At 38.6% G+C, this 20,543-nt stretch overlaps 1 protein-coding gene across 1 annotated transcript; it reads left to right on the top strand.

Moving 5' to 3' along the window:
• Window positions 1-65: 65 nt before the first annotated feature.
• On the top strand, window positions 66-19,088 carry LOC106169102 (zinc finger protein 236). Its single transcript, XM_013548457.2, has 29 exons — window positions 66-241; window positions 1,250-1,498; window positions 1,860-2,116; window positions 2,425-2,529; window positions 2,968-3,153; window positions 4,190-4,326; window positions 4,845-4,972; window positions 5,244-5,401; window positions 6,164-6,289; window positions 6,722-6,898; window positions 7,236-7,442; window positions 7,768-7,932; window positions 8,482-8,575; window positions 8,878-9,237; window positions 9,609-9,858; window positions 10,212-10,396; window positions 10,607-10,683; window positions 11,039-11,131; window positions 11,373-11,485; window positions 11,839-11,990; window positions 12,388-12,666; window positions 13,095-13,305; window positions 13,672-13,817; window positions 14,159-14,608; window positions 15,230-15,390; window positions 15,892-16,065; window positions 16,629-16,778; window positions 17,260-17,419; window positions 17,692-19,088. The coding sequence occupies exons 1-29, from the start codon at window positions 220-222 to the stop codon at window positions 17,991-17,993; spliced, it is 5,274 nt and encodes a 1,757-aa protein (XP_013403911.2). The 5' UTR covers window positions 66-219; the 3' UTR covers window positions 17,994-19,088.
• Window positions 19,089-20,543: the final 1,455 nt, after the last annotated feature.

Genomic DNA, 20,543 nt, shown 5'->3' with positions numbered 1-20,543 from the left:
ATAATTGACGAAAGGATACAATTATTAAACTGTTAGTGGTAATATTAACTCTTAAACCGATTTCTTATGGTGTTTCCAGTCGAATGTTTCCACTTCACAAGATAAGAAAATGTCTAGTGCATTAACACTGCCCGATGACGTCATGATCGATCTTGGTCCGCCATTTGTAAAGAATAGTTCCAAAGGAAAACGGGCACTTTTTCAGCAAATACAGAGAAAATGGAAGACCCAAACTCCTCAGGTAAAGTCACAAATCGTGTCCAGTTGATTGCGATTGTAAGGTTGGATTTGTTGCAACGATATGTTGTAATTTAACGCTGTGCAGGGAATCATTTTTCGCCGAGCCTTGTGACGTCTGTGGCAGGTATCGCGACTGGGCGCAGTGATATTGGGAAGTAGGAATACACTAAGCGCCACTGACGAACTTGGAAGAAGAATTCTTCAGAAAACCACAACTTTGGTCTCAATTTTAGGCAGTTTCTGTATTGTCGGTCGCTTAGAGTGCTACTTTGACTCGATGGCGAGAAACGTCTCTTTTTATCCGCCATTTTTAACGGCGTCCAATACGTAGTGTGTGCTTAGGTCTGTGTCTATGCACAGCAACCACTGTCTCCTTCAACCGCCTCGAAACTCCCGTCTTTATCCACTAAAATAATATTTTATTTGTGATAAACATGTTTTCATTAATTGTAAAATGTTGATGGCTCTTCTTAATATTGGTCAATCTGCCATGTTATGAGATAGGCAAATATTTTGAAATTTTGGAACGGTTTCCATCGATATGTGACGGATGAGTCATTTCCTAGTTTTGTCCCCCCCCCCCCCTCCTCCCAAACACAAAAGTATATAAATTGTGTGCAGCATAAACATACTGTATTGTTTTTTCACCCCATAAAAATTAAAATAAAATATCTGTTTCACTTGCTGTGCATTATTACATGTACTTGCCAGCTTTTTTTTTTTTTTTTTTCAAAATAAATATTAATTCAAATACCACAGTTAAATCTGTGTTTAGATGTAAATTTTTTTAGCTGTGTAAAATGTTTGATAAAATAATAAAAATTATAAAATGAAATAAAGAATAAAAATTTTAGAAAATATATTACATAATTTGCAACTTCCCAAAGCTTGATGTGCCTGTTAAACTGGCAGACAACTGCTGAATAAGAAAATTAAGAGACTGATGTTGCTGTAATTTGAGATGAGATTTTCTAATCCACATTATAATTCATTACTTGTACCGTTCCAGCCTACAACAACATGATAACAGTGGTTCAGAGCGACGCCGGTGGTGCTGAAGTCACTGACACTGGTCAAACCTATGTCATCAGTGGCGGGACTCACCACGACGCCATCTCTGGCACTGTACAGTATGTGATCAGTGGCAGTGACATGACTCAAGGTGACGCCACCCAGGCGTATGTTATCAGTGGTGACAGCGCAGTAGACGGCCAGACGTATGTCACTATCAACAGTGGAGGGATGCAAGAGGCTACAAGTAAGTTTGTGATGGACTAAGTTTGAGTTTTGTTGTGTTATATAAAATTCTGGCTAAAATATACATTTATTTATTTACTAGTATTTATTTATTATATATTGTTACAAAAATTATAAGTAGATTTTTATGAGTTTAGGGCACGTAAAAATAAGCTTTGGCTTAATTAAGCCATAAACTATTTATAGTCATCTAAGTTGTCATCAAAAAACATTATTGATTTAAATTATTGGTAATTATAATAAATATAACTCCTTCATCCAGCAGAAAAAAAAATGGGAAAGATTGAATGCTACACACAGTGGTCAAGCAGCAACATAAAGTGGCTCCATCTATAGATAATATATATAACTGTATCTTCCAGTGGATGGTGCCTCAGCTTATGTCATCAACCCAGGCACTGGGGACCAGAATGTGTACAGCAATATTATCACCCTGGTGGCCACGGAGCAGGGTCATCTGGTGCAGACTGACCAGATAGAACAGGAGAATATTGACCCCCAGGGCCAGCTTACCCAGGGGCAGCTCACCCAGGTACAGACATCCCAACAGCAGCAGCAGTCCGTAGCCACCGTGATGCCGAGAGCTGCGCCAGACGTGATACGACCACCTGTTGGCAAGGTAACCTGGGGGATGTTTATTTTGTCTTGACTTAAAAACTTTTTTTTCACTTATTGCTAGTGATTTAACAGAAAGTTACTGTAATAACTGAATTAAATTAATTTACTCCTGGGCTTATTTTAGCATTGTAGCAAAGCAGGATATAGCCTATATTTTCTTATTTAGCAACTAGAATATAAAATATCTTTCTATGAGAATATTAAATGTATTTCTCTTTTTAGACAAATTATTGATAATTCTAGATTAGTTCAGAGAGTTACTAGATATGTCATAGTTGCACTTATGCAAGAGAGAAATCTTTTTTCCAGGGGCCATTTCAATGTGACTTCTGTGAGAAACAGTTTCCAAAATGGGGTCAGCTAACCCGCCACATGAAGACCCATGATGAAGACAAGCCTTTTAGATGTACTGAGGTAGAAATTTGCCTCTCTCTCAGTTTCTCCGTCAGAGGGTGTTGAGTTGTCTTAATTGAATGAAATTGAATGAAATTAATTTACTCAGCATCTTTACCTGTATTGTGTGGTATTGTATTGCATAAAGATCTTCAGTAAATTGTCCTTCGGGTTGTAATATCTTCTAGAGAGTGCCATTTATTAAGTGTACAGATTATATGCAATGGTCAAAAACATTTAAAATTGTTGTAACCTTTTATGTTGATGATTGCACTTTGAGGAAGCAATCAGTACCATATTTGACTGTAACAAGTAGTTTTATTCGAATGAAGAACATATGCAATAGTACATGTCTTCTAGCATGTCATACTGTAACAGAGGATGGTTAAAGGCAAAGCACTACATAGTGCACGCATAGTCAAGGTACACCTCACTGACTGTTATTCCATTTTTTTCCAGTGTGAGTCATCCTTCAACATTGAGGACAACCTTCGTCTGCACATGGCGACTCACTCAGAGGATCTGATCTGTCCAGAGTGTGGTAAGAAGTTCAACCGGCTGACCAGTCTGAAGGGGCACATCCTGGTCCATGTGAAGGAGGAAATCCTCATTTGTCCTGAGTGTGGGGACGAGTTTGGCACACAGGTTGGTGCTGGTGGCTTTGTATGGCCTTAACAGGGTTGTTGTGTGGTTGAGGATTGATGTAAGATTGCTGAAAGCATAATTATATTAAAGTCATAATAACTCTTCGTTTTGGCCAAAAATTGGATTTTCCTGGAAAAAACGGCAATTTTCCCGTACTTACCAATGGCCAACGACCCCATTCCTGCATTCAAAGTAAATCCAGGGTTTTTTTCCTAAACGTACGTTTTTTTGTTAAAATCTCTTAAGAGATTTTAACTGACAGAGCTCTCTCTGATATTGCAAAGTCACTGGTGACCTACTTAAAACCGCGGGAAAAGCAGACAACAACAACACTATATAAGATTCATGAGATATATTCGTCTTTTTTGTTAAAAACGCATTTATATCCACAATGTGTGCCATTCTGGGCTTTTCGTTATCTGACGCACTGTACAAAAACTCGCAACTTACGTCTGAGGGTTTCCCGCCATGTTATTTTGGTCTCGAATGAACGCGAGAATCCGCGTGACACCATTACGTCATTAGCAACGAATGCACTTGTCGACCGGAAAAAAGGGATCGAAAGCCCTATTGACAAGCACAGATTTTAGTTTTCCTACAATAACGGCCGTTTTAGTGGTAAAATACAATAGAATATATTTCCATGCGTTGTTTACAATGTATTTCATGCGGATTTTTGAATCTCAAAGGAAGAGTTATTATTGCTTTAACTTTGGTGGAGGATCGATATAAAATTGATTCACTGTTCAAGATTGTTTGGTTGAGATCTCCTAAGAGTGTCATACTTTTTCTGTGTCTATATCTGTAATATCAGCAAGCCCTATCAGTCCTTTACCTTTAACCAAATTACTGTTATTCACTAAACATATTTTAATTAGTATTTGATATAAAGGAATAGCTCATTGTGCTAATATAAAATAGTCCTTATAAATGATTAATCACTAACAGCATTGTGGCATCAACCAGAGAAGGATAAGAAAAGAATAACAACACTGGGGATTGTGTATATGTAACGGCATTCACATGTTATTTCCAGCACCAGTTAGACAAACATTTAATAGAGCACAGAGAAGAGGAAGATGGCGGCGCTGAATACACATGTAAACATTGTGGACAGATATTTCACAAGATGTCAGTTCTCAGAGATCATATGAGACAACACACTAAAGTCAGGTAGGCCTCAACTTGAACTACACAGAAAACTTGAACGTGTTTACAGCTGCACTGAATTTCTGCAAGGAAAAGAAACATTAAATGTGAACTCTGAGCTGGATCACCTTCATTGAGAAGTTGTGCAGTGAAATGAAAATTAAAATTTAGCAAATTACATACAGAATATGTACATTAAAGAATTTGACAAGACAGTGCCTTCTGCTGTTTTTACTTTCTTAGGACAAGGCGTAATGGAGAATCCTTATTTATTTATTTATTTATTTATTTATTTATTTATTTATTTATTTATTTATTTGGTGTACATAAATTGAACTGCAGTTCATGTTTGGAAATATGTAATGAAAATTTAAGATAATTCATCACAAAAAAATTAAAGAGTAGTCATTACGATATATACTGTAGAAACTACTGACCATTGAAAAGGTTACAATAATAATAATAAAAATAATAAAGAAAGAAAGAAGAAAATTTGTTACAGTATTTAAGGAGATTATGGACTTCTATTTCCATATTCACAGAATGACATTCAGTCAACCCAAGTATAAGAGGAACGTTGACCGCAGTGGGTTCTCTCAGAGGTGTCAGTACTGTAACAAAACTTTCCAGAAACCCAGCCAGCTGACACGACACATCAGGATTCACACAGGTGGAAATGTGTGAAAGTATTTATTTTAAAATGGAGCAAGACTGGATCATTTATTTCCGTTATTTTGTTTAGTTAACCAGTATGGTATCTTTCTGAGGTTAATATTTTATGTTCAATTAAATTTGGGTGAAAAGGTAAGCATTTTGTATGAGATTAAAATATGATTTTTTACCATCCAAGAGATTTACTTGAAATGGGAAAGAATTGCTATAAACATATACTCTAATAAGTTCATCTTGATTATTTTAACCGAGGTGACTTATGTTTTTAGGGGAGCGTCCATTCAAATGTCCGCACTGTGAGAAAGCTTTCAACCAAAAGGGGGCGCTGCAGACACACATAGCTCAGCATGAGAAGCACAAGCCACACAAGTGTCACCTGTGTCCTATGTCCTTTACACAGAAAGGAAACCTCAGAGCTCATCTTCAGGTAAGTGTCACCTGTGTCCTTTGTCCTTCACACAGAAAGGAAACCTCAGAGCTCATCTTCAGGTAAGTGTCACCTGTGTCCTGTGTCCTTCACACAGAAAGGAAACCTCAAAGCTCATCTTCAGGTAAGTGTCACCTGTGTCCTATGTCCTTCACACAGAAAGGAAACCTCAGAGCTCATCTTCAGGGAAGTGTCACCTGTGTCCTGTGTCCTTCACACAGAAAGGAAACCTCAGAGCTCATCTTCAGGTAAGGCTAGTATTTGAAAAGATGAAGTGGAGAGAAGTCTGAAGTTTTGTTTTAAACTTGTTCAGGAAATTTACCAAGATTATAAAACTAGAATTTATTGTCCTTGCTGCTTATTGTGTCAATACACTTTCTTTGCTGTGACTTTCAAATATGAAAAATTTTGTATTACTTTGAGAAAGAAATATCACATTGGTTTTCCTAAATGCTCCTACTTATATAAACAAGAATTATCTTCCAGTATATGCACTGTAATTTACTAAAGAATCCAAAGGGTGAAGACATTATTTTGGTTTCATAAATTTCAAAGAAAATTATTATACAAAGTAAAATGTGCAGGTGTTGTCACATTAGAGGAAAAAATTAATTGACTAATGCTGGACTCATGAGGTTATAAAATTGGGGTTAAATAAAATCAATCCTGTACTCACACTCTGGGACATATCATGCCATTCATTTGCCAGGCAGGTGGTGTGTTTTAATGGGTGTTCATCCTGATTGTTGTCTTGTTTTCCAGCGTGTTCACACAGACCTGGAGGAGTACGAGGGCCCCATCTACCAGTGTGAGGAGTGCAGCTGTCATTTCAGAAAACTGGGCAGTCTGAACGCGCACATGAGTAGAGTCCATGCTGAGAAAATCTTGGTAAGTAGGATGTAGACTTGGTTGTTGTTGTTGAAAAATAATTTTCTACACATTAGAACAGTCTAATTAGATTTCAGAATATGCATAAGATGATTAGAACATGATTCGTTACTGCTTTTCAATTTTTTTTCGGTATTCCACTTTTTAGAAACCATTAGGTGCTTTGATTTCTGTAACTGTGGTTATTCTCTATCCCCACACATGTTGGGACATTTTTCTTCTTCAGACATTCTCAGAAATAAGAGCTGTGGGGAATCATTAGTGTCATTTAGAATTAGTTATTTTTGTTAAATTGAATATTCTGAATATTTTTCATATTTCAAAGATGAATAGCTTTTCTAAGTAAGAACTGTCAGGAGAAACAACTCCAACATATCAGTAGAGTTTTCACATGAATTTTTTTGAAATTCTTAAAATCCTGTCTAACCTCAGGACACAGACGCCTGTCCCCCACAGGACTCCTCGGGAGAACCTGCTGCCAGAAATGTCAACGATGTCATCCAGCATCTCCTGCAGCTGTCAGAGCAGACGCAGGACAACGGGCAGCAACAGTCACAGCAACAACAACAACGACAGCAGCAACAGCAGAAACAGCAGCAGTCTGAGCAGGTGAGACATGGATGGATATAATAATAACAATAATTATAATAGTGATAAGAATAATTATAGTAATAATAATAATAGTGATAATAGTAATAATAATTATAGTAATGATAATAGTGAAAATTCATGGCATATTCCATATTTTGTTATAATAAGAGCTAGATTTATGAAAAAAAGAGGCATGCAGGCAAAGGAAATAAATACCAGATGCATAATGATAGCTGATGTTAATTACTTATTTTCTATTAAAGGCCTCCCTGAGACTGGGGTCTAGACTTAGCACATCACTATTATATTAAGATTATTATATTCTATAGACAAACTCTATTCTGTTATTCCCCAGATGATGACAGGAGACAACAGTAACTCAGACATCCTGCAGCAGGCCCTGGAGAGTACAGGCCTCACAGGGACAGAGGGCAGTCAGACGTCCACTGGTCTGGGGGCCTCTCACAGCAACATTGTCCAGTCTAGCAGATCAGGAGTGACCACCACGCTGAGTATACGAGACGCAGCCACGGGGACGATGAAGAAACACATCATCAGAAAAGTAGGTCATGACCATGATAAGTATTAACAATATGATATTTGATGTGATGGTTTTTAGTTTTTGATATTGTACAAGTATGTGATTGAATTTTGATGGGTAGGTTTGTCTTTCAAGCATGAGATCCTATAATTACCCCCTTTGCCATTTCTTGTCTCTCTTTACCTCTTCTTCTCACATGAACTCTCTCTCTCTCTCTCTCTCTCTCTCTCTCTCTCTCTCTCTCTCTCTCTCTCTCTCTCTCTCTCTCTCTTGATTCCTATGGCTCACACCTCCAGATCAATAATATATGATAATATATGATAACATATGATAATGATATATCCAGGTGAATGGCGTGAGGTGGCATCAGTGCACATACTGTTCCAAGGAGTTCAAGAAGCCCAGTGATCTGGTCCGCCACATCAGGATCCACACCCATGAGAAGCCATACAAGTGCTCCCAGTGCTACCGCTCTTTTGCTGTGAAGAGCACCCTCACATCACATCTGAAGGTATTTAAAAATGACCTATTTGCCTTTGAACTGAAGATCATTGGTATCTGATTTGTGGGATATCACTTGAATGAACAATGTGTACTTCATATTAAATGGATACACAAGTTTCCTTTGTAGCAGTAATGTCATGCTGTAGACATGAACCTTATCAGTTAAGTTGATTATCAAGAAATGCTGTGTACAACTGGACCTCCCAAGACCTGTTTTGACCATGGTAATGGCACAATCTTTTCAATGGGCAAAAGTCATCAATGAATTTTTCAGCTACATAATTTTGATATTATAAAAATGACACATTTATTTAGTTTTTGTGGTGTTTGCACTGCACAAAATAGAACAAAAGTGTAGCCTGCTTTTCAATTTTGCTCTTACCACTCAATTTTAAGAATTAAGGTCTTGAAGAAGTACAGTATATGTAAAACTCATAATTTTCCCCAGTGAAAAGATCTATCTAGTAATTACCTCACCAGTGTTCCAGGTGGTGCCCGGGTATGGCTCTACTACTTATAGCTTCAAGTTTTGATCTTTATATTTTTATTTCTCAAGACTCACACTGGAATCAAGGAATTTAAATGTGCAGTGTGTGACAAGATGTTCTCCACTCCTGGCAGTCTGAAGATACATCTCCGCTTACACACAGGTGAGTGTGCGGGCACATGTTTGTGCAGGCGTTGTATAATCATGAAAGTCACCTAGGATGTAGCTCCTCGAGATTCATTGATTAATCTGTAATTTTTGTAATTATATGGATGTTGATTGTAGTTAGTATTGTAAAATTATTTTCTGCTGTTGACAGATTTCAGTCGTGAATTAAAACCTAAATATTTTCTCAAATATTTGACAAAATGTTTCTTGTTCTTAGTGATTTTAGCGGGGTGAATTCCGTCACATCACAAATATGTATGGATTCCAGAGGAAACGTAAGAAATGTTTTTCTTTTAGGTACTAAACCGTACGACTGTCCTCATTGTGACAAGAAATTCCGTACAGCAAGCCATCGTAGGAACCACGTGGGTTCACATTTACGTGACATGCATGCTGAGGCTGCAGGCATCACGCGGAAGGTGCGAAAGGTTGTGCGACGACCTGCAAAATCTGATCTTCAGCTACCTGATGTACCCTTGCAGGAACCTATTTTAATCACAGACACAGGTCTAATCCAGCAGCCCCCCAGGAACAGCCACATGTTTACCCAGTATCTGGGGGAGGCAGGCAGTGTGGACAGACCATACAAGTGTGGCTACTGCTCAAGGGGGTTTAAGAAGTCCAGTCATCTCAAACAACATATTAGATCTCATACAGGTAGGAATCACACATTGTATGTGTATGTGGGTGGATGGGTGCATGTTAGAATGGCCATTTACTTTAAATAATGTCTTGTCAACAGAAAGGACACATTAGATCTCAAACAGGTAGGAGAATGATGTAATACCCGTGGTGTTTATAATGCTTGTATGTGTGTTCATTATGTACATGTGTTCATTTATGCCTGTGTGCTAAAATTGTCAATGAGTCAAATTTATGTCCAGCCATGTAGAACTGCTCATACTAGTATCTGTCAGGCTGATCCTAAGATTTTGACGTCATTTTCCTATTATGAGATGTCTACCAAAATTCAAATTGCACTCTTGTGTAGGGTATTAAGAATTTAATTTGATTTGTTCACCTCTCAGGTGAGAAACCATACAAATGTCTACAGTGTCACCGCTCCTTCGTGTCAAGTGGCGTCCTCAAAGCTCACCTGCGTACGCACACGGGGACCAAGAACTACAAGTGTCTCATCTGTGACAGCTCTTTCACCACTAACGGCAGCCTGAAGAGACATATGTCCACCCACAGTGAGGTGAGACCGTTTATGTGTCCTTACTGCCAGAAGACCTTCAAAACCTCTGTTAACTGTAAGAAACACATGAAGACACACAGGTGAGTGATGGTGTACTGCTCTTGGAATGGTTTTATTGTAATATGATTAGTTTTTAGATTTGATTGGTTGAAGAAATTTTCACTCTTCTGGTGGATGTCACATTAACATTAATTGTACTGCCAGCTGTGATAAACACAGAATGAAGTACTTAAAATTAAAGTCTGATCTTTTTTTGCACTTCAATCATACATTACCATATTTAACTTTATTACTCAAATTCCCTGTTATAGATTACTGTATGTCAGAAAAACAGGACATGTTCTCAGCTTAAGTCATAAGATGAAGCTTTAAATGATATAAATCAATGAATATTTATTTTAACATCATTCTAATTTTCCTACCTTGTTTTCAGACATGAACTTGCCATGCAAGCCATGCAGCAACAGCAGCAGACAGCTCAGCCAATCAGAGAGACCCAGGAACCCCATCGAGAGGAATTTGTGGCCCCCATGCCTCCCCAGGACGAGCAGCATGCGAGCAGTCTGGTGCTGCAACAAGAGCTGGACCAGCAGAGGGGGATGGCTCAGCAAGGTTTAGGTACAGAAGATGGACTATTTTCTTTCGATTTAAATCAAAAATCCTGGACCAACAGAATATCTGCACTTTTCAGGTGCCTTCAACACCCTGTTAGTAAGGCCACTGAACCACTTCTTTCTACTTATTTTAATATCAATTTTAATATGAAATTTAACTACTAAAGTATTAATTGATTTGGATATGTTTATTTATTTATTTATTTATCTCCAGGTCAGCAGGACCTAAACCAGCCTAGCTTGCTCCATGACAACCTAGATCAACAGTTACAGCAGACTCTGAACCAGCAGGTAAGATGACATAGAACATGCATAGTACATTATACTGTTTTTGAAATGGGAGTATGGGCACCTCTACAGCTCAGTGGGTGTATGGAAGAGGGGAGGCATGTAACCCACTCTACCCCTGGTACTGCCATTGCAATTATACAGCAATTAAAAAGGCGAGATCAGTTGTACATGATATTTTATTGTTACAGTAGACAGTTTGTGTTATGTGTTATATGATGATATGAGCTCCTGGTACCTCCATTGCAATTTTATGGTAATTTATTGAGAGAGGAACTGTACATATAAATTATTTTATCATTGTTGAGGGTTAATATTATGTGTTATATGATGATAATTAGTCATACAATGTTTTCAGGTCCTTGGTCAACAGAACATCAGCCAGAGTCTCTTAAATCAACAACCCAACCTCAACCAGCTCCTGGCTCAGAACCAGTTTACTGCTCTACAGGTATGTAGTTCTGGTGTATTTACGTTTTTCTTAGCATCAGTTCGAAGACATTATCCGAAATAGTACCCTGTATCCTTTATAACATATTATTGTAATAGGCCAAAAATAAACACACGATATTAGAAAAAAAATTAAATATGTCAGGTCTTATATTTGATAATGTCAGAATCCTGTGTACTACTGACAGTTATGTTCCTCATCATGATGTTATTTGACCTCAATATTCTCTGGTCTTCTTCAGTCTGGTAACCTTCAGAGTGCCCTGGACTCCCTGACCACTTCTTTCCCTCAGACCACTCCAGCCATAGGGTCATCACTGCCCAGTACTAACATGAACAACATACTACAGACCAGGTAAGTAGAACTGACCACCTCCTTCCCTCAGACCACTCCAGCCATAGGGTCATCACTGCCCAGTACTAACATGAACAACATATTGCTGACCAGGTATATTGATTGAAATGGCACTTTCAAATATCCGAAATGCTATCATTTACAAATTTTAAATAATTAGTTTTATGTGTTTTTACTGGGCGAGGTCATCCTGACTTCTGAAAATATCTTGTTTTTTCTTCAGAGAATTGTCAACATTGTATCATTTAAAAAAAATAAAAAACAGAACCATTTCATAATTCTGCAACTTTCTGCTTTATCATTTACAAAAACAAAATCATCCTACATTTTGATCTTTTTGTGAACTTATCTAGGGAGCCATTATTGGACGACGGAGAAGTGGACAAAGATGACGGTTTACTGGAGGAGGAAGAGGAAGAGGCCAAGAAGACGTACAGGTGTGGCTACTGTGAGAAATCCTTCAAGAAATCCTCCCACCTCAAGCAGCATGTCAGGTCACACACAGGTGAGTGGTGCCAGCTCCTGGACATCATGCTGATATTAATCACATCCCTAGTTGGTTCATTCATGTTGACCTTACAGCCTGGACACCATATTGATAGTACTAGTAATCACATCCCTAGTTGGTCATGCCTGTTGAAATGTTGCACCCATTGAGCCTGCCATGTTACCGCAAAGCTAACAATTTGATGTGTTACTGAACGATACCCATACCCATGTGTGTTTCATTTGAACTGATGACAGTGTAGAACATAGTTGTATCACCATGGTGATGTTCTGCCTAATATCATGTCACGTATTGCCAGTCATTGATAATAGGCTCAGTGGGGGTACTGAATACATCACTGAGCCTTGATATTTATCTGAAATTGTTTATAAATATCTAACTGGTTGTCTTGTAGGAGAGAAGCCATATAAATGCCTGCAGTGTGGCAGGATGTTTGTCTCAATGGGAGTTCTCAAGGCACACTTAAAGACCCACTCTGGCCAGAGAGACTTCAAGTGTGAAATCTGCAACGCCTTATTTACTACGAACGGCTCTCTAACGCGTCACATGATGATCCACAGCAGCATACGCCCGTTTAAATGCATGTACTGCGAGGAGACGTTTCGCACGTCTGTGTTGTGTAAAAGACACATGAAGCTGCATAAGGAGAGTATTGACAACGAGGATGATGGAGGTGAGAGAGACAGTGTTGATTTTTTTTTTCTTTAAATCATTGTAGCAGGAACTTTTTTAATGGAATAATCACTTGAAGTTGAGCTTTGGTTTCATATTAGCGAAAATTAGTTATTAAGAAGATTGTCTTTCATCTGTCTACAAGTTGCTTTGCAGTGATTAAGATGCATTGCACATTTATCTGCACAATTTTTTTTTTCATGACTTGATATATAGTCATCAGGTTATTTTCCGTATATTGTGTACATCAAAAACTTTACATGCACGAGCCTTAAATTTTACCAAGTCATCAATGTAAACAGTTTGTTTTTTGTTAAATTTCAAAAATATCTCACTTTTCTTCTCTGAGCATTCTTATTGATGTGGAATATACAATCATTATAGTAGTTACCGTAATCATTTTGATATCTTTACATCTACAAACAACAGAAGATGAAGAGGAAGGAGTCCAGAAGCGTACACGCTCTGCCGTCATCCAATTTACAGAAGAACAGGCTGCGGAACTTAGGAAAGCAATGCCAGACGAACACGCCTCCCTCTCTGAGAAAATTCTCATCGAATCAGCGGCTGAGAAGGAAAGAGTCAGTGAGATGGATAAAGAGCCAGAGAAGGAACCCAAATACGCTCATGCTTGTGATAAGTAAGATTTCAAAGACAAAAAATTGTTCAGCAATATTTCCTGGTGTAGATCTAGCATAAAGTGGGGATACATATATAGAATTCAATCACCAACTCTTGTGTGACTTTGACTTCAACACAGCTAACATATTCCTTTCTCTTTACCTTATATAATACAGGAATTATACGTGTCTTATGAAATGCTGGTTAGATCTTTCCACAACTTTATTTTTGCATATCTTCTCACTGAATGATACTTGTATCATATGCTTTGCATAAGTCCATAAGTGTTTCAAGTTAATATGGCAAGGGAGAGGGAAAAGTCAGATACTAACTTTTGCTGTTTATTGTTTTTGATGCAAGAAAGAGTCTTCTCATTTTCTTTTAGATGTCCCAAGAGCTTCAAGAAACCAAGTGATCTTGTCCGCCATAAGCGAATCCACACAGGAGAGAAACCTTATGCCTGCACAATCTGCTCTCGAACTTTCACGGTCAAATCTACACTAGATTCCCATATGAAAACACACAGACCAAGTGAGTTACAGTTGATGTTCTCGGTGGTGGCATTAAACCATGTCAACTGTTTTAATTGTGGGCTAGTCTTCTGTATCATGCTTTTCTACCATTATTACAAAGTTGATTTTATGTGAACAGTTAAAGCTTATTAAATACATGTATTAGCTGCAAGTCTTTCGTAAAATGTTTTTAAACTAATACGAAAAAGTGCACTTTACATCAGTTAATTAACACTTGTAAACACAAACTTATTTTAAAAATTTAAGACATTGTTTGAGGTATATCCCTGAGTACAAACACTGCTTCCTGGCATATGGCAGCACAAGGAATAGCTTTAAATATCTCCAAATTTACTTCAGCTGAGAAAGTTTTCAAGTGTCATGTCTGCAACTCCAACTTCTCCACAAAAGGAAGTCTAAAAGTGCACATGCGCCTGCACACTGGCGCAAAGCCCTTCAAGTGCCCACACTGTGATGAACGTTTCCGCACATCTGGACATCGCAAAAGCCACATTCAGACCCACTTCCGCCCCGCTCAGCCCAAACGCAGGAAGACCAGCACGCGCCACAACATTAACACCACAGACATGCAGCAGGTGGGCCAGGTGTTATACAACACTGACCAGAACATTCAGGCCACACTGGGCAACCAGGTCATCAGCCTTGACCCCTCACTACTCCAGCAGACGCTGATGCCTGTGTCGCTGTCCATTCCCGACCAGCTGACAGCTACAGCGGGTAATATGGTGACCACTGGCACCACGGGAGGGGAGTCGAATATCTCGGCTCAGGTGTTACAGGGAATGGAAGGTGGGCAACATGGACCTTTGTTTGAATAAATCTTCTGTTATTTTGATAGTTTGTTTAAATATCTACTGTTAATTTGATATTTTGTTATATATCTGCTATTATTGTGATAGTTTGTTATATGTCTACTGTTATTGTGATACTTTGTTATAATGAAATTATGATAAATAGTCTTAATTTTGCTTAAATTAAATTAGTTTGTTTTATATTGAATTTTTTTATGGTAGTTTGTATCACTAGTTTATAAAGTGAATGATCTTGTGTAGTTTTATATATATTAGAAGGAATGTAAACATGCTGGTGGAAATATTTAAAATGATTTTAATCAGTTACCGAATATAATGATAGTTTTGTTATATATCATGAAATTTGGCTCCATGAATTATCATAGACTAGTGTGTATGTGTTTGTGTATGCATATTTCTTGTGTTGACCGCCAGGGTAGCGTTGACAAGAGTTGTCACTCATCTCTGCCCAGGTGTTTGTGTTTGTGAGTGAGCGTGTTGTGTTGACCCTCACGTCACATAAGCCAAGTGGCCAGTTGTCTCTATTCAGGTATTTGTGTTTGTGTTAACATGATATGAGAGTAAAATGTTTTATCATCCACTCCTTCTCTCCCTCCAGGTATCCAGCTACAGGTGTCCGGAGGGACTGGTCAGGCCATCCACATCACTGGGATTGACCCCAACCTGCTGACCCAGACTGTCCAGATAGACGCCAACCTCCTCCAGCAACTACAGGCACAGGGCATCAATCTGTCTATTAACCCAAATATTGTCACACAGGTAACTAACAAATACAGGCACAGGGCATCAATCTGTCTATTAACCCAAATATTGTCACACAGGTAACTAATAACTACAGGCACAGAGCATCAATCTGTCCATTAATCCAAATATTGTCACACAGGTAACAAATAACAGAGTATAGATCCCTTGTATTATACATCCCCATAGACACGGCTTGTAGCAGTTTTTGTCACCAGGACTGAATTGAAGTTGGTGTTATAGAAATTATAGTTGTAATATAAATTAAAACAATCTCTAGTAAAGGCCATTATGAAGATCTGAGGTCAATTTGTAAAGAGCAACATGTTAACTGACTTATTTACTAGTAGTTAATAACTTTATGTCCATAGCTTTGAAAAATTCATCACACAACAAATTTTACCAATAGCAAAAAAAAAAAACATTAAAATAAATGCAGAGTTTGAATTTTAAGGACCACCTCACAGTAACAACAATTCTGGACAAAGTGTACATGCCAGTTTTCTGCAAATTTTCCAGGCATTCCAGAGCACCGACACCAATCTGTTAGCAGGTGTCCAGTCACAGGTGACCGTCACTGACCCCAGCAGTATCCTGGTCCACCCCATGGGGGGTCAGGGGGGTCAAACTGCCCAGGGGGGTGCTGGCGGGATCCACGTGGGAGGAGAGGAACACCATTTTGGAGTGGAAGAGGTTGGTTGGTGACAAAGTTTCTCTTGTTTGTAAATACTTGTGAAGCTTATATTATGATGAATTGTTCTTTTAGGGATTAAGATTTTTTTCCTTTTTGTTTAATTTATCTCTTGTTATTGTGGAAACTTAAGAAAGTTTAAAAAGTGACTGGATTATGTATGAAATGATAACAAGAATTCCTTTCTTTATAACCATTCCTCACCCCCATCCCTGTTTTATTATGCAAAAGAAAATGAATAATGAAAAAAGGAATTTCATCATATTTCCCTTTCATCCATACCTGATAGCAATGGTATAGATTTATTTGAAATGTGCTCCCTTCTTGCACATAATAGAAGTCACTGCAGGCACTGTATTAGGATCATGGACTTGGGGAGCATTTCCATAAAACTATTGTACTAGCGGGATCCATCTAACTCTCCAAGGAATTCTTCCTAAATTACATTAGTGCAAGCAGAGTCAATTACTCCTTACTTACTTGATCCAGCTTGTACGATGGGTTTATGAGAAGGCAGTTATAGATCTTCATTAACTATAAAGCCCAATGTTTTATCCTCCCACAGCCGGCCATGGAGGAGAGTGTGGACACCACCCCAGCTAACACCATGGAGTTGACCACTGACACTGTGACCACTACAGACACAGGGGATGACCACCTGCAGGATGCCATGGAAGCTACATCCACTGACCCAGACAGACCTTTCCTGTGTCAGGTAATTATCTTCTTCAGGAATGAATGTGTAGTTACAGACCTCATTTCTTTAGTGCTATGTAACAAATTCTGGTCAAGTATGAAAATTTGTTCATTATGGAAATTATTTTGTTTTGAAGGTTCACATAACTTGTGTCTTTTATTATAAAGTTCAACCGCGTCAATACAGATCTGCTGGTTGGTATTGCTTTGAATAATGGTCTTTAATTACAATACTTGGCATTTACATGCATTCAAGTAATTAATATCATCCTCAGTGTTAAACACTGTGCAGCTGTGCTAACTGATATTTAAACAGAAGTTTTATCAGAGTTATGGTATTTCAGTATCTTGGTGTATGTCATGACTCCTTAAGATACTCCCACCCCATTCTACTTCCAAAGAAACAACATATCTTAATATGTCCATCATAGGGTCTTCCCATAACAGTGAACCCCATGCTTTATTTCTATTATTAATTGATTGTATGTGTATAATTTCAGATATGTAATAAGACATTTAAGCGTCTGCCTCACCTGAAGGAGCACATGCAGTCTCACCTTGGTCAGAACCGTTCCCGCCCCACCCCCTACCAGTGTGAACAGTGTGGGAAGTCCTTCAATAAACCAAGTCAGCTGGAGAGACACGTCAGGATACACACAGGTCAGGAACAGGCTTTTAAATATGAGTTTTAAAAATTGCTAGTATTCAAGTTAGCTTTATCCGTCAGAAACTAGAGCATTTGTTTTATGAGTCTTTACATAAAGTGAATGTAGTGAATATATTGTATCTATAAGAAGCGTCATGAGTATCTATGAGTGCCTGCCATGCCTCTCTCTCTCTCTCATTGACTATATAGTGTCTGGTAGTATATTATCGAAGTATTAAAAAGTCTATCACAGTGCGATTAATCGGCTATTAACTTGTCCACTCAGGTGAGCGACCTTTCCAGTGTGACCTTTGCCCCAAGGCCTTCAACCAGAAGAACGCTCTCCAGATGCACCTGAAGAAGCACAGCGGAGAGAAACCGCACACCTGTTCTTACTGCGACATGTCCTTCACGCAGAAAGGCAACCTCAAAGTCCACATCAAACGCGCTCACCACCGCGACATGGTGGACTCCATGAATCTGCCAAAGGATGTCCCCAACCTCGAGACCGTCCTCGAGGAAGGTGAAGGTCACCAGAGCGTCACAGATTTCTCCGGGGTTGTTGGTGATCTGTGGTCCAGTAACTAACAGAAGCAACACCCGGGACTCAACTACGGGAAGCAGAGAGGTGTTTCATTCTACGAAGGTGTCTGCGCTGAGCCAAAAGCGATCATTTTGTAAATTGTGTTTGATGAAATTGTACATAAAATTGTGGTTAGCCTATGTGTATTTTGAGTTGATTTCGTTGGATGTTTATAAAATTGTTTCGTATCCAACGTAATGTTTTGTACAGCTGATTAATTGTTTTTCAATATATCTTAAAAAGGGGTAAAGAGAAAGAAGTTAACTAAATGATGCTAACTTCATTATAAACCTTGGAAGTGATGGTTTACAAGTACAGTTAGACATGTCTTTATATCTGAACGTTACATTCATATAAAAGTCACTTATGACATCTCTTTTTCGTCAAGACGTAGTTGGATCTTTGATCGTTAAAATGTGCATTTTGCCTATATATTTTACAAATGTATAAATGAGAAGTATTTCTTGACAACTCTAAGAAAAAAAAACTAAAAGCATCATTGTAAATGAGAAACATTTTAATTTCAGCAAGAACGGTTCGATGAAAATAAAACCTGTTATTGCCCTGACGTAACGAAAGCATATACACCATTTTACAGTGTACTTTTAAAAGTAATTTATTTAAAAAGCAACAGTAAGGCACAATGCCCCCCCCCCCCCCCAACGCCCGCAATGCACACACGTCTCCTCTCCCCCGTCTTTGTCCTCGGTATTTAATTACAGGACACAACAGCAGACCGATTTTCAGTGTACGCTGTGCTTGTGCCTCGATTGTTTACACAATGTGTATTTATACTTGTTAATTACTTGTGTGAACTGTAATTTATTGAATATTTGACAATATTTCGCTTTGCACAAATTGACTTGTTATGTATGGGTTCATCTTTTGATATTTGCCTCAACAGTTCAATAAACTAATTCTCCAGCTTAATGTTGTTGTACCTTCTACGTCAATCTTGGATGTCGATGTAAGTTAGTGTAATAATAGCAATGTATATTGGCAGCGAGAGTTCATGCCGGAACCTTTAGTAACACTTTTTATATGAAAATAAATGGAGATAAACAGGCTCTCCTGATGTGCCCTAACTCTCCTAACATGAGGATTCTGTCAATCTGTTTTTCACTGAACCTTAGTTAACTTGTGAAACGCGTTGCATGAAAAGAAAATAATGGGAATTATATATTCAGTACAATCTTATCATTGCCTTAGCGTCACCGGTGTAACGAAACTAAGTCAAAGGGTGAGAGTTTTGAGACTTAATTCTGAGCCATTAAAACATGCTTTCACTGGGCGTAAAAAACCTCCACATGTGGTTCCCAGTGTATAGTCTACAGGGGTTGACAGCGAGGCACGGTGCGGCTTCCAGTCGAACGTCGATTATCCACACTGTAGTAACATTCAGACATTTAAAGAGAGAAAGACTGTAACATGTGTCGGAAATCTTCAGAAACAAACTTTGGTAAAAGTTCATATGTGTAGCGAATTGTACGGCGGCGGGTCTGTCTGAGGTTCGATGTCCGCGTCTGTCGACGATGAAGCACGCGCTTCACGCTGTCTAAGATTCTGCCGAAGTTGGAAAACTCTAGTTGAAAGGTCCTGAACTACAAATTACCCTCATCATATGTCAGTAAGGGGCCATTCAGAAGGAGAAGATTCGAGTGCTTACTGGTCCACGGCCTGAATATGGCGGACCTACATGAAAGGAAGACCGCTGAATCCTGTAATGGTCTCTCTGCCTTTTTCACGCCTCCCCACGCGTCGTTCCTGCAGTGGCATGTTGCCCCCCCCCCCCCCCCCCCCCCACCTGACGTCAGTTGCGTTTTGTTTTTTTTTTTTTGTTTGTTTGTTTGTTTTTTTTTTTTGTCAAATTGTGAAAAATAATGACGTTGCATGCGTAGCTTATTTCATGGGGCTTACTTCGATACCGGTTTTGTTACTCTAACTCATTCCTAGTTGGCACAACAAGCCAAAAGTGTCTAACTGGGCCAATTAGCCCCGGTCTCCCCTACCCTCTGCCAGGGCCGCAATTTAATTTTATGTGCCCTTTTCTCTAACGTGGTAGACAATTGTGTCATGAATTAGCCAGAGACAGACCTGTGACTATCTAGTGATTATCAATCTGGTAGAGAGTACATGTATGGTAGATATGGTATGTGGAATAGAAAGCACTATTTAAAACGGTTTACAGCTGCCAAGTGACAATTTATTAACAAAACCCCATGAAACTGGAGGTGTACCAGACTTGATCAAAACGTAATTGTAATATTACACATGTACAAAGATAGAGGTGGTGTACTTACCGCCTCGGTACTTGTAGAACTATCCCTTAGGCAATCCCTTAGGCATTTGATCCCACAGAAGATCATGCAAAATATTACATAGGTGGAAATTCCTGCACTGGAAAAATAAATTCAGCTCTATAGTTCAGTGTCTCTTCTTTTTGGTTTGGTTGGTGCGTTGGCTATGCATTACAACAAAATAAAATGCTACGTATCTTTATGCATCCTTTTCTGTGGTAAGTTTGATTTGCTTTTAAAAACTAGCGAGAAAAGAGA

This window comes from Lingula anatina, chromosome 4, assembly GCF_051362555.1.
Source record: "Lingula anatina isolate TDL-2025a chromosome 4, LinAna3.0, whole genome shotgun sequence".
NCBI lineage: Eukaryota > Metazoa > Brachiopoda > Lingulata > Lingulida > Lingulidae > Lingula > Lingula anatina.
This window is presented reverse-complemented; position numbering and strand designations above follow the sequence as displayed.

Excerpts from the sequence above, each read along its gene's own strand:
- LOC106169102 (XM_013548457.2), top strand. The coding sequence starts at position 220 with ATGGAAGACCCAAACTCCTCAG. Across the intron at positions 7,443-7,767 it reads AGAAACACATCATCAGAAAA|GTGAATGGCGTGAGGTGGCA; the intron begins GTAGGTCATGAC and ends TGATATATCCAG. Across the intron at positions 8,576-8,877 it reads ACATCTCCGCTTACACACAG|GTACTAAACCGTACGACTGT; the intron begins GTGAGTGTGCGG and ends TTTTTCTTTTAG.